This window comes from Lepidochelys kempii, chromosome 15 (assembly GCF_965140265.1).
Source record: "Lepidochelys kempii isolate rLepKem1 chromosome 15, rLepKem1.hap2, whole genome shotgun sequence".
NCBI classification, from domain to species: Eukaryota; Metazoa; Chordata; order Testudines; family Cheloniidae; genus Lepidochelys; species Lepidochelys kempii.
Window position 1 is genome coordinate 10,988,793 of NC_133270.1, and position 13,494 is coordinate 11,002,286.

A 13,494-nucleotide genomic window follows, 5' to 3' on the forward strand; every position below is an offset into this window, starting at 1 on the left:
AACCAACAATCATTGCCTGTGTTCAGTTCAGTAGCTCTTTCCCAAATGCACATGTATCAGGCAATTCAAAAGATAACAAATGTAACAATGGTTGAATCTCACTAATCTGCACTTCGCTGAATTGCCAAAAAAACTGTCCATCTCTCCACCTCTCAGGAAAGATTTAAATGCAGAGGATGTCATGAGCTGTCACATTACTAAGATTTAATTCATTTTACAAACAACACAACAGAACATTTACTAGAGCATTATGATGTACATCATTAAAACCAAACTGCCATTGTCAAAATAAATGAACTAAGCACATTTTGTGATATATCATCCTTTATTTTGTTTATGTACTTACCTGCTAATTCACAACATTCAGTAATTTTCAGTGAATTTCTTTGCCATTAGTGTGAATTAACCATGTTCTAATCTGCAGCTGACCAGCTGAATGGATGACCTGAATAAAAAGCACTTTGAAAAATTAACCCCTTCTCCCACTTCTGTGCTGCTATAGTGTTTCAGTGTAGACATTACCTGTGCTGATGGGAGGGGTTCTCCTGTCGCTGTAGTTAATTCACCTCCCTGACAGGGGGATTGTGAGGTCAATGAAAGACTTCTTCGATCAACCTAGTGTTGTCTACACTGAGGGGTTAGGCCGTCTTAACTATGCCTCTTGGGGGGTATGATTTTTCATACCCCTGAGTGATGCAGTTAAGCTGACAATGTTCTAGTGTAGATCAAGCCTTAGTTTTCCAAGATTGGGGTCTGGCCACAGTAGAAAATTAAGTCATCTTAATTACTTGACTCCAGGGTGTGAAAAATCCACACCCCCTGAGCAACATAGTTAAACCAGCCTAATCCCCAGTGTAGTCAGCACTAGGTTGGTAGATTCTGTTGACCTAGCTATCTCTTCTTGGAGAGGTGGATTACCTATGCCGATGGGAGAACCCCTCCCGTCAGTATAGGGTAGTGTCTACATTGCAGCAGCGCAGCTGTGCCACTGTAGCATTTTAAGTTTTCTTTTCTTGGTTTTCTTTTCAGTTTCAATGCCGTAAAATTTAATGGTCCACCATTGTCTTTCCCTATGTTGTACAATGTCTGGAGCTTGCAGTTAGTTTTATATAAACAATTCTCTTGGGAGGTGACCTTCCCTGACTGATTACTTCACAGCCTGTTGTGAGGTGATGCCACGGTTGCATCCTAGTTACAATTACAATGTTCTACACTTATATGCATGCATCCATTCATAACCATAACCTCTATACATATCTCCTCCTAATGACCATCAAGTTCAGAACAATTCAAGCTTTCATAAAAGACTTTACTTGGCATCTATTTCTACTCAATAACATTGTGTACAACCAGTTGATTCAATTGCTTATTCTTTGGGATTCAGACCCACTGTTCTCTGCTGGGAGTGTCTGGAGCCTGATTGTCACAAGCAGCAATAATTTAAAAAAATCAAGATATAAAAAATGGAAAAATGTGAAAGCTGATGGTAAGGACAACAAATTAACAGTTAGGAAATGTGGACAATTAATAAGGCAGACTAAAGGTGTAAATGAAAACCCAATGGCCACTAGGATTAAGGACAATAAGAAGAAATTATTTAAATATATCAGGAACAAATTAAATCCTAATAACGGCATATATTCAATATTAGATAAGCATGGTAAAAGTGTCAATTGTGATGTAGAAAAGACATGAGTATTCAATAAATATTTCTGTTCTGTATTTAGAAAAAAGCAAGATGATGTATTAATATTTCCAATGATAATGAAATACTTTCTATTCCATCAGTAACTAGGGAGGATGTTAAACACCAACTATTACAGTTAAATATTGTTTTGTCTGCTTGACCAGATAACTTGCACTCAAGAGTATTGAAAGAATTGACTGAGGAGCATTCTGAAACACTGTTTCTGATTTTTAACAAATCTTGAGACACTGAAGTTCCAGAGGACTAGAACAAAAAGCTAAAGTAATCTCAGTATTTAAAAGGGGCTAACACATTGACCAAGGTAATAGGCTGGTTAGCCTGACAAAATCATGGAAAGGATGATTTGGGACCCAATCAGTAAAGAATTAAAAGACATAGCATTTTTATCAAAAATAGTCCTTTGTCAAACCAACTTGTTATAATTTTAATTTAGATTACACATTTGGTTGATAAAAAGAACTGTTCACATAATAGACTTCTGAAAGGCCTTTGACTTAGTCCTGTATGACATTCTAATAAAAAAATAGCACTATACAAAATCAAGGTAGCCCATATTAAAAGGGTTAAAATTGGTTAATATGAAGATTGCCAAAAAGCAATTGTAAATGAAGAATTGTAATCCAGTGTGAGTATTTCTAGTGGGGTCCTGCAGTAATTTGTTCTCTGCCCAAAGATATTCAATGTCTTGATCAATAATCTACAAGAATACATAAAATCATTCCTGGTGAAATTTGAGGATGACACACAAATTGGCGGAGTGGCAAATAATGATAGAGACAGGTCACTTATATAGGTTGATTTAAATTTCTTGGTAAGGTGAGTTCATTTGAACAACATGCATTTTAATAAAATCTAATACAAGGTCATACATCTAGGAACAAAAAATGTAGGTCATAAATGCAAAATGGAGAACTGTATCCTAGAATACACTGACAATGGAAAGGATTTAGGAGTCATGGTAGATAACCAATTGAACATGAGCTCCCAGTGTGACGTTGTGGCTCAGAGGGCGAATGGTACCTTTGGATGTATAATCAAGAAAAGATCAAGTAGGATTAGGAAGGTAGTATTATATTTGTACAACAGCTTTAGTGAGACCATTACTGGAATACTGAGTCCAAGTCTGGTGCCCACATGTAAAAAAATGTGTTGAAAAATTGGAAGGGTAGAGAAAAGAGCTGCAATTATTTGAGGTCTGGAAAACATGCTTTATAGTGATAGACTTAAGCTTGATCTATTTTGTTTACCAAAGAGAAGGTTGAGAGGTGACTTGGGCCACGTCTACACTACCTGCCGGATCAGCGGGTAGTGATCAATCTATTGGGGATCGATTTATTGTGTCTAGTGTAGATGCAATAAATCAATCCCCAGTCGCTCTGCTGTTGACTCTGGAACTCCACCATGGCGAGAGGCGGAAGCGGAGTCGACGGGGGAGCAGCGCCCGTCAATCCCGCCCCGCGAGGACGCGAAGTAAGTGATTCTAAGTCCATCTAAGATATGTTGACTTCAGCTACTCTATTCTCGTAGCTGAAGTTGCGTATGTTAGATCGATTCCGCACCCCCCTCCCAGTGTAGACCAGGCCTTGGTCACAGGCTACAAATACCTACTTAGGGAAAATATTTCTGATAGTAGATGGCTCTTTATCACAAAAAAGCATGAGATGCAATGGTTGGAAACTGAAAATTGAGACTAGAAATAAGGTGCAAATAGATAGCACTGGGGGTAATTAACCACTGGAACAACTTACCAAGGGATATGGTGGATTCTCCATAGCTTGAAGTCTTTACATCAGGACTGGATATCTTTCTAAAAAGATATGCTATAGTTCAAACAGATGTTATGGTCTTCATGCAGAGTTTACTGGATGAGTTTCTTTGCCCTATATTATGCCTGAGACAAGGTCAGACTAAATTATCATAATGCCTCTTTCTGTTCTTATCTCCTGTATTTGTTTCAAGCTGTAGTCACGCTGTTTTCATATGTTCTGAGTCACCTTGTCTGACAGTTATTAGAAATTAATATCTGGTCCTTGGTCTTCCATTGTATCTCCAAGGCAACTCAATACATATGTGGTATGCTAATTAATTCATACCAACCCAGACATGCCAACTGTACATTAATCTTACCAAGATTCCTGTTCCAAGAAATAAATTAATTGCCTCATATCCAGTGGGTAACAACACAAAGTGAGTTGAGACACGAGTCACATATTTTTTTCATAACAATATTACAGAAATTCCTCACATTTGGTTCTGGGTATCATCTTCTTTAAGCTCCCATAGCAATTTCAGCAGATGACATTAACCACCTTCAGATCAGAGAATGAGGTAAAGCTTAAAAGCATTCTATGGTCTATTCCTGTCTACTACCTATTGAGCTTTATCCCTGCTGCAAATTCAGTTCTCATTCCCTCATGATGTCTGAAGGAAGGGAACTGGTCCCTGAACACCGTTACACTGTTGGATCTGTCCAAAAGAGACAGCTCTGATTCCCACCACAATTGCACCAGATGATGATCCAAGGCACAGAGTCCCTGCAGCATCTGTTTCCATTCCCACTCTTTGTTTATCTTGTCTACCTAGACTCTAAGCTCTTTGGGCCAGGGACTCTTTCTCTCTCTGCACATGCACAATTTCAGAGAGGGTCTCTAGGTGCTCCTAAATATAAATACCATGCATAATCAGGGGCACCTTTTTTCCAAGGAAGGGGCCACAACCCTGGACGCCTGTTCCTGGGGAGATGGAGCGCCATATGCCAGTCTCCAGGAGGCCTCTGTATTCCTGGGCCCTTGTATCCCTGCGGGGATTTGAGCATAGCCCTCTCCATGCCTCTCAGAACGGGGAGGGATGGGGAAATCCTGTTCTCAGCCACGGTCTCCAAAGCCCCGTCAGTGGGATCCCCCCATTCCTGTTATGGGATGAGACGCTACGGGAGGGATCCTTGAACCCCCGTAGCTCCGCAGGCTCCTCACTCCCGGGCGCAGGCCTCGAGCTCGGCCCCAGCAGCATGCATCCTGTCGCTATGGGAACAGACGCCAGCGCGATGCATGCCGGGCTGAAACAAAACGCAACAGTAAGAAGCTGCGGTAAGAGGTAGATGTCGGCCAATGACGTGCGCCACAGATTGTTGCAGAGGCCAATGATTGGTGCACGCGGGGCGCGTCTTAGGCGGAGGGGGCGTGGCTGCTAGTATTAGGTCTACGGGGGTGGCGCCGCGCGTTTTCAGTCACATCGGAGAGCTGGCCGAGCGAGCGCTGGTTGAGAAGCCGCCTGCCCGCCCGCCCCATCCCTTCCCTCCGCGCTCGGAGCCGCCCAGCACACGGTGAGTTCCCGAGCGGGGCAGGACCCGAGAGCCTGGCCGAGGGCGCTGGGAGAGGTGGGGCCGCACGGAGGGAGAAGGCAGAGGCCTCTCGTCATCCCGCCGGTGGAGGGGGAAGGCGCGGAGTAGAGGAGGGCGCCCCGGGGTGGGCTCTTGTGAGCCGGGGGGGGTGGGTGGGTGGGAAGCTATTGGGCGTGGGGGAGGGTGCTGTGATTCTGTGTGTGGAAGGGGGTGAGTGGTAGAACCACCGATTGGGCGAGGGTCCCCGGGGTGGTGGTGGGGGGTGGGGAACCACCGATTGGGCGAGGGTCCCCGGGGTGGTGGTGGGGGGTGGGGAACCACCGATTGGGCGAGGGTCCCCGGGGTGGTGGTGGGGGGTGGGGAACCACCGATTGGGCGGGGAAGGTGACGGGGCGGGAGGAGGCCACCGATTGGGCGGGGTGGGGAAGGGGAAGACCACCCATTGGGCAAGGGGGGGAGGGTGCCGATGGAAGTATTTTGGTTTTTTCGGTGCTTCTAAAAACCCCCAAACATGAAGATTTGTCTGGCAAAATGAGACTGGGGACGCATGGCAGAACTGTCAGTGGACGCTCCCAAAGAGCCAGCATATCTGGGACCGCTACTCCGTAGCTTATCTGTGCCAGGGAAATTACACAGAATTTTCTAGCATCTCTATCTTCACTAAAAATATTCCGGCTTTGAATTTCATGTCCTGAAGATGTATAGTATTTTAAACTACTCAGGGTCTCTATTTGCACTCAAATGATGATGAAGGGCTACTAGGTGGAGTCCATCCCTTCATGGTACTGGCTATACCAGGGGTTCTCAAACGGGGTCGGCACCCCTCAGGGGGTCGTGAGGTTATTACGTGGGGGGGTCAGGAGTTGTCAGCCTCCACCACAAACCCTGCTTTGCTTCCAGCATTTAAAATGGTGTTAAATATATAAGTGCTTTTAATTTATAAGGGTAGTTGCAAACCTCTGAGTGCGATGTGAAAGGGGTCATCAGTATAAAAGTTTGAGAACCATTGAGCTATACAGACTGATAAGCTTTAGGTTAGCTGAAAAGCCAAAAAGCAATTCTACAGATTCTCTCTTCGGAAAGAGATCATGATTAGAGAAACTGAAAATGCTCCCAGCTATGCTTTCCTCTCTCTCTGTTTCAGCTGAAGTAACTGGTCTGAAAATACTACAGCTGAAAAACTACATTCCGTTTACTTCACTGTCTGTAAAAAGAAAAGGAGTACTTGTGGCACCTTAGAGACTAACCAATTTATTTGAGCATGAGTCTCTAAGGTGCCACAAGTACTCCTTTTCTTTTTGCGAATACAGACTAACACGGCTGTTACTCTGAAACCTGTTCACTGTCTGTATAACTTCTGTCACTGGCTGTAGAGCTGACTTACTCATGCTTTGAGGAGATGTGTTTTGCATTAAGACTGGGCCAATGTTCTTAAGCTAGAAGACAGTGACCATAAATCATGCATTCTACAAGACCAAGCCTATTAAACAGATTGTCTGTGGGAGTTTTGGATGGTGGATGCTCCTACTGCTGTCAGATTATTTTGTGTGTGCGTGCTCCCTAGGTAACCATGTGTGATCGAAAGGCTGTGATCAAGAATGCGGATATGTCTGAAGAGATGCAGCAAGATTCAGTGGAGTGTGCCACTCAGGCCCTGGAGAAATATAACATCGAGAAGGATATTGCAGCTCATATAAAGAAGGTAAATGCCTGTTGTAATAGCCTTTTCCCTCTATTGATGGATATGCATGTTTTAGAATCTAGAACAGGGGTCTCAAATGCAATTTACCTTAGGGCCAGTTCCAGTCCTCAAATCCTCCCAGCAGGCCAATAATGTCACTAATGCTGCCCAGAACCCACCCCCCCGAAAGACCTCTTCCTCCCACCTGCCTAAGGCTCTGAGAGGGAGTTTGGGTGCAGAAGGGATGAGAGGTTAGGCTCTGGAGGGGAGTTTGGGTGGGGAAGAGGGTCTGGGATGCAGGGTCTGGGCTGGAGTTTGGGTGCTAGGTGCAGGCTTGGGGCTGGGGTTTGTGTGGGTGCAGGCTCTGGGAGGGAGTTTGCGGGCAGGAGGGAGTGTTTGGGAAAGGGGTGGGGTGCAGGCTCTGAGATGGGGGTGTGGTGCTTACCTGGGGCTCCAAGGTGGGGGGGGCGGCTCTGCATGCTGCTACTCCCCCAGGCACTGCCCCCGCAGCTTCTTGGCTGCAGGGGCGTTTGGGGCAGGGGCAGTGTGTGGAGGCACAGCCCTGCCCTGTGGCCACAGGGAGGGGCCAGCAGCCACTGGAGCTCTGCTGTGCTGCCGGGGCCCCTGTGGGGGGCAGTGCCTGGGGTCGGCAGGTGGGGCCAAGGGAGAGACCTGGCCCCAAAACTGCTGGAGCCCTGCGGGCCACATTAGGGAGGCTCGCAGGCCGCAAATGGCCTGTGGGTTGGGAGTTTGAGACCCCTGATCTAGTATGAGGGGAGTGCTGCCAGAAGGGAACTCTAGAGGAAAAGGTGAAGCCTTACTAGGTGCTCAGCTCATCTGAATTTGTATACAAAGGCTTTCATTTGCGAAGTAATTTTATGTTATACAACTCTTGTGAAGATCTGTGTCATATATAACTGTTCTTGGGTTTGGTAACTGTTTTTTCTTTCCTTTTGGTTATTTTTTTCTTATCTTAGCCATATGCTTGTTCTAACAGCAGGGGAGCTATTGGGAGAAGCTGCACATAGATGTTGCCCACTGAGCAAAGTTGGGAGAGGAAACTATAGTTTACCATTTTTCATACTTCTGCAGTTTGCTGAATTGGCAGCGCTAATGGAAGACGGTGGCCTGCCATAAGAGTGGGAAGGTTGAATTGAATTGAGACTATGCTGAGTGGAACAGACATATAAGCAGCAATCATTGACAACATATAAAACCTAATGTCAGTCAAGTGCTCTCCTTAAACTGTCTTCTGAGTTGGTTCAACTTATTGCTAGCAATTTCCAGTGAGAATAGCAAACTTATTTAAAAAAACCCACTCCTGCTTGAGATGTAGAAACAAGTATAGATTTTCTTCCCTATGGTGAATGTACCACTTAAAAATAACTGAAGCAGAAACATCAGTTTAATTTACTACAAAACAATTCTATATCTTTGTCAAACTTCAGTATAACTTCCCAATGGCAGTGGACAGGGAGGGGATGTGATGACAGAAATATTGGAAATAGAAATTAGCCAAGAGGCTTAATATAATAATCAAATACAAAACAGCTGTATACCTTTCTTGGCCCAAAGCTCTAAATTTCAGGACTGTTGGGCATGAATATTTGTATAAAGCACTTCTTAACCAGTCTGACTTTCTGGTCATCACATTAGTCTGACTCAAGTTTTGCTAGCCAAAGTGTCTAACTGTAAAACAGTACTAATTTGTGAATAAATTTGGTCTATTAAATGAAGTGAGGGCTTTTCTTTTTTTAAGAATAGAGTATTAGGGCTTGTTATGCTCTTTCCCTCTGTGGATCAACTCACTGTTTTCACTTATGTTCTTATGAACTAGGATAATACAGACTAGCATAATGGACTCACTGGAATGCCTCTTAAGTACTCTGCACTTCCATTGTGTGCGCCTGTTTGAGATCCTGTGTCACCCCTCTTCCATACCCAATTCCTCTACTGCTTGACTTCCAAAATTCTTTTGCAGATCACTAGCAAAGGCGTTGCCCTATTGCTGGTTGAGATCCATAGCTTGAAAGCTATTGTGCTAAGGATCTACTAGGAGGATGTGCTAGATTCTTGGATGGAAGGGAAGAATACGTACACCTAGTAAACGGGCTTGAGTCATGCAAGAGTTGGCAGGTGGGCAGTTGACATTAACCAGAGTACAATCTGGACTGATGAACAGCTGTCCCCTCAATTCCCTAACCTGGGGGTGTCTTTTATAAACTCTGTTTCGCTGTGAGAGCAACCACTCCTGATCTGCTTGCTCTCAGCCTCCAGCATATAAATCACTCCCAGCCATACTGTATGAGTGCTATAGGCAGCCACCCATGAATTACACTGCAGGACAACACCAGCAAACTCCCAGACCCAGACTTTCCCCCAGAAATGTGCGTTGTACTGCCCAGCACCCTCCTGGACAATACAAACTCGTATCAAGTCTGTCATTTATTAATAGAAAATGATATGCACAAGTCTTGTTATCCCAAATGGAGTTTCCCAAATACTTCAGTCCAAACACACTGGTTTAGATAAAACAACAAATCTATTAACTATAGAAAAATAGATTAAGTGACTACAAGTATAAGTCAGGATTGGTTACAAGGAAATAAAAGGTAAAACACAACTACACCGAACTTAACAAGCTAAGTGAATACAAAGCAAAGGTCTCTCTCACCACAAGTACTAGCAGTCTTCCTGGCTGAACCGCTTTGTCAGGATTTCAAGCCCCCAGTCCAGTGCTGCTTCCTTTGTTCTTCAGGGCTTGATGCTGTGGGTAGCGAGTAAGAGAGACAGGATTTGGGATGTCTGTCTTCTTACAGCCCTTTCTCATGTCCAGCTGATATGTGGCCAGAAACCTTATACTACTACTTTGTCAAAATGTAGATTTTTTCCCCCCATTCCCCGAAGAGTGGCCACTTAATCAGGTGGGTGGTCCATTTGAGCTAGGTGACACCTGGCTGAGGCATTGGCTAGCCTATTATCTCTGGGGAACTTGTTTGTGACTGTGTTCCAGAACATGCTGGAACATGTCCTTGGCAATATCATATGGTGGAGTTTTCTTTTACAGTCTTGCCACACCTTTGACCAGGATAATAATCATCAGGAAATCATGAGTTTTCAAATGATACCTTACATAGTATGCTTTGTACAAAATTTAACAGCCTTGTGAAAGGGGTGAATATAAAGATATAGACTATCACAGCAGTAAAATCCTACCTGTACTCCTGCAGCTACTTAGTAAGAAAATGACTTCTGGTGTCTCATGATGTAATAACCAGCAACTGGGCAATAAAGGTAAGTCAGCAATTCCACCTCTCCCTTATTATCAAAGCTGTGGTCTTAATGCAGAGCAAAGGATATGCTGTTCTTACCCCACCACACCCCCCTCCCAGTGTTTCTACACTTAATATAAAGATGTAGGTGAGAATATGGCAGTTAAAAAAAATCTGCAACTTTTTTATCTAAGAAAGGCAGTTCTGCTGTAGTAGTAATGTGCATTTTGTTTTTTTTCTTCCAGGAGTTTGACAAGAAGTACAACCCCACTTGGCACTGCATTGTGGGAAGGAACTTTGGCAGCTATGTGACTCATGAGACTAAGCACTTCATCTATTTCTACCTAGGCCAAGTTGCTATTCTCCTCTTCAAATCTGGTTAGAGCACAGTCTGTGCTATCCAAACTTGCATCCGGTTCCAGGACTGCACACTAACTCTAAATAGAGACTGAAATCTTAAGCCTTCCCCAGGGAACACACCTTGCTCTTCAAGCCTTTTGTTGTGGTGGTAATGGACAGGGACTCCTCTGTACTAGTTTGTTTTCATTGTGGCTATAAAAAATAGCAAAAAATTCATTCTTGTATTTATTTTCTTTCCAAAAACCTGCTTTCCATTTTAATAAAACTGTTGGATATACTCAACCTTTAAGAGTTTATTCTAATAGTTTTATAGCCATCTAGCCCACTTATCCCTATATTGATTCTTGTACTGTGGTCTTTATGAAATCCTTCTCACTTGTTTCCATGGAAAGTGAGCATATTTTCTCTAACCCAAAACTTTATCTAAAGCTGTTAGTGTAGAAAAGTTCACTGCTGGCATAGACAGGTACAACTGCCATTACTAAAGTTAGGTTGGAGCTGTAATTCCTGTGAGTTTAGCCTACACTTTTATCCATCTGATGTATGTTGCTTTTCTTATTCTCACCTAAAGCCTTTGTAAACAGATAATATCACCATGTAGTTCTGGTCCAAGGATGAGTGGCTGTACACTTTCCTTCTCTATTTTATAGAACATATTAATCCATTTCTATTTCATGTACAAAAAGTTACTATGATAGAGCTTCCATTATGCTAGATACTACATAGATTCTTGAGGGTTGTGCTGGCAGAGGCTGCTATAGTCCCAGTAAGCAGGACCAGTTCTACAGATGTTAGTGAGGAGGACAAGTAGTTTCTTGATGTTTATTGATGGCTAGCAATAACTGAGCTGGGAACTATATCCTTCAAATGCCTAGTGTAAAGCCCCAGCTTGCAAAACTTAGACACTCACCAGCTTCAGTACAAAGACTCCTCAGCCATCATGTCTCTGCTGCTCTACACTCCTTACTACACTTGAAAGTTACAGCAGCTTTTGGAAAAGGTATGCCAACCTCATTACCTTACCTTTTCCTGCATTAGTAACTAAAGGGGAGACAAGGTAGTGCTTTCAGCAGCAAATAACTGATTTGGTTTAAAAGCCTTGATACAGCAGGGAGTTGCTACCTCCCCATTTGAGGTAGCACTGCAACAACTGTACTGTGGAGGATAGTAGCACAACTGAGGCTTTTTGATGCTGTTCTGAATTAGTATAGAAGCAATGTTCAATTACCCTATGCTTCCTTGTTTAACAATATTCATAACTGTAGAATAATGAATCACTTAATACTTGTTTGAAAACCTTGCCTTTACCTTTTTTGGAGGTGGAAGAGTAAAATATCTCTACTTGTTATGTGTGGCTCTGATCTAGAGTCCAGTTGAGGTAGTTTCTCTGGACATTGTCTGTCAAATGGTTAGATTAAATATCCTGCTGTAGCATGAACCACTTAAACTAGTGAATTGTGGTAGTCCTAGAATAGATGATGCACTAAGAGCTGATTAACGTGATCTATCTAAGGGCATATGAAGTCAGTGCAGCCAAGCTCCTTTAATAGATATTTTATACTACTATAGTGATTATATACTGTTTTAGCAAGCTATCAGCAGGTTATAATAACTTATTAAGGTACTTATCACACTTCAGTCCTGCATTCTCATTCTGGTATAGAAGCACAAATTACAGACTAGCCCTCTGAAGGTTTAGTGATAAGAACTGAATTAAACTACCCACTCTAAACTTTAGTAAACATACTACCACAATGCAGCTCAAATAAGGGGTAAGTAGAGACAGAAGATAAGATTTTAATAAAGATCTCTAGTTTTTCCACATTCCTTACCCGGATCCAAGGAAACTTCTGCAGTAATTTGTCAGCCTTAAAGGGATACAGAAGTAAACTAGTTGAAGATTTCTTCAAAGATGTGATATAAGGTGATGGGTAGGGTATTTCACCTTTTTTGATGCAGAGCCACCATTATAGCATTGTTTCACCACAATATAGTTAAAATGAGGACTGAACAGATGCTTTCAGAACTTTATCCCCATCACTGAGGAAATACATTAACAGTAACTTACTACTTTTGCTGACAAGTCGTCAGACATCAGTGAGACATTTACCACAAAAGTGAAACTGATACATGAAATTTAATATCTTTAAAATAAATACACAAATACTACATGTCACACACTTGTAATTTCAGGTGTTGCCTATATTCCCATACCCACACTGAACTTGAGTCATTACTTCAATACAGTATAGGGAGATCTCTTGTTTGAAAGCCAGTGGGTCAATGTCTACCTTCAACCAGTTCTGTTATTACAGGTGTTTGGAGTACATCTTATCCTACTTAGATAAGACTAAGTAACTTTTGCAATATCAAAAAGAAAAGGAGTACTTGTGGCACCTTAGAGACTAACCAATTTATTTGAGCATAAGCTTTCGTGAGCTACAGCTCACTTCAGTAGATGCATACTGTGGAAAGTTTAGAAGATCTTATATACACACAAAGCATGAAAAAAATACCTCCTCCCACCCCACTCTCGTGCTGGTAATAGCTTATCTAAAGTGATCACTCTCCTTACAATGTGTGAGATAATCAAGTTGGGCCATTTCCAGCACAAATCCAGGGTTTAACAAGAACATGGGGGGGAGGGGTTTGAAAAAACAAGGGGAAATAGGCTTGAATAGGGACTGGGAGTGGTTTAGTCATTATGAAAGGTAGCCTAAGTTAATTGTATCCAATTTGCAAATGAATTCCAATTCAGTAGTTTCTTGCTGGAGTCTGGATTTGAAGTTTTTTTGTTGTAAAATAGCGACTTTCATGTCTAATCACGTGACCAGAGAGATTGAAGTGTCCTCCGACTGGTTTATGAATGTTATAATTTGTGACATCTGATTTGTGTCCATTTACTCTTACATAGAGACTGTCCAGTTTGACCAATGTACATGGCAGAGGGGCATTGCTAGCACATGATGACATATCACATGGGTGGATGTGCAGGTGAACGAGCCTCTGATAGTGTGGCTGATGTTATTAGGCCCTGTGATGGTATCCCCTCAATAGATATGTGGGCACAGTTGGCAACAGGCTTTGTTGCAAGGATAGGTTCCTGGGTTAGTGGTTCTGTTGTGTGGTATGT

The 13,494-nt window shown here is 42.8% G+C and overlaps 1 protein-coding gene across 1 annotated transcript; it reads left to right on the forward strand.

Annotated features, from left to right (window-relative positions):
* The first annotated feature begins 4,906 nt into the window (after positions 1-4,906).
* DYNLL1 (dynein light chain LC8-type 1) lies at positions 4,907-10,577 on the forward strand. Its single transcript, XM_073313643.1, has 3 exons — positions 4,907-5,030; positions 6,613-6,750; positions 10,247-10,577. Exons 2-3 carry the CDS (start codon positions 6,619-6,621, stop codon positions 10,382-10,384), a joined length of 270 nt encoding a protein of 89 aa, XP_073169744.1. The 5' UTR covers positions 4,907-5,030; positions 6,613-6,618; the 3' UTR covers positions 10,385-10,577.
* Positions 10,578-13,494: the final 2,917 nt, after the last annotated feature.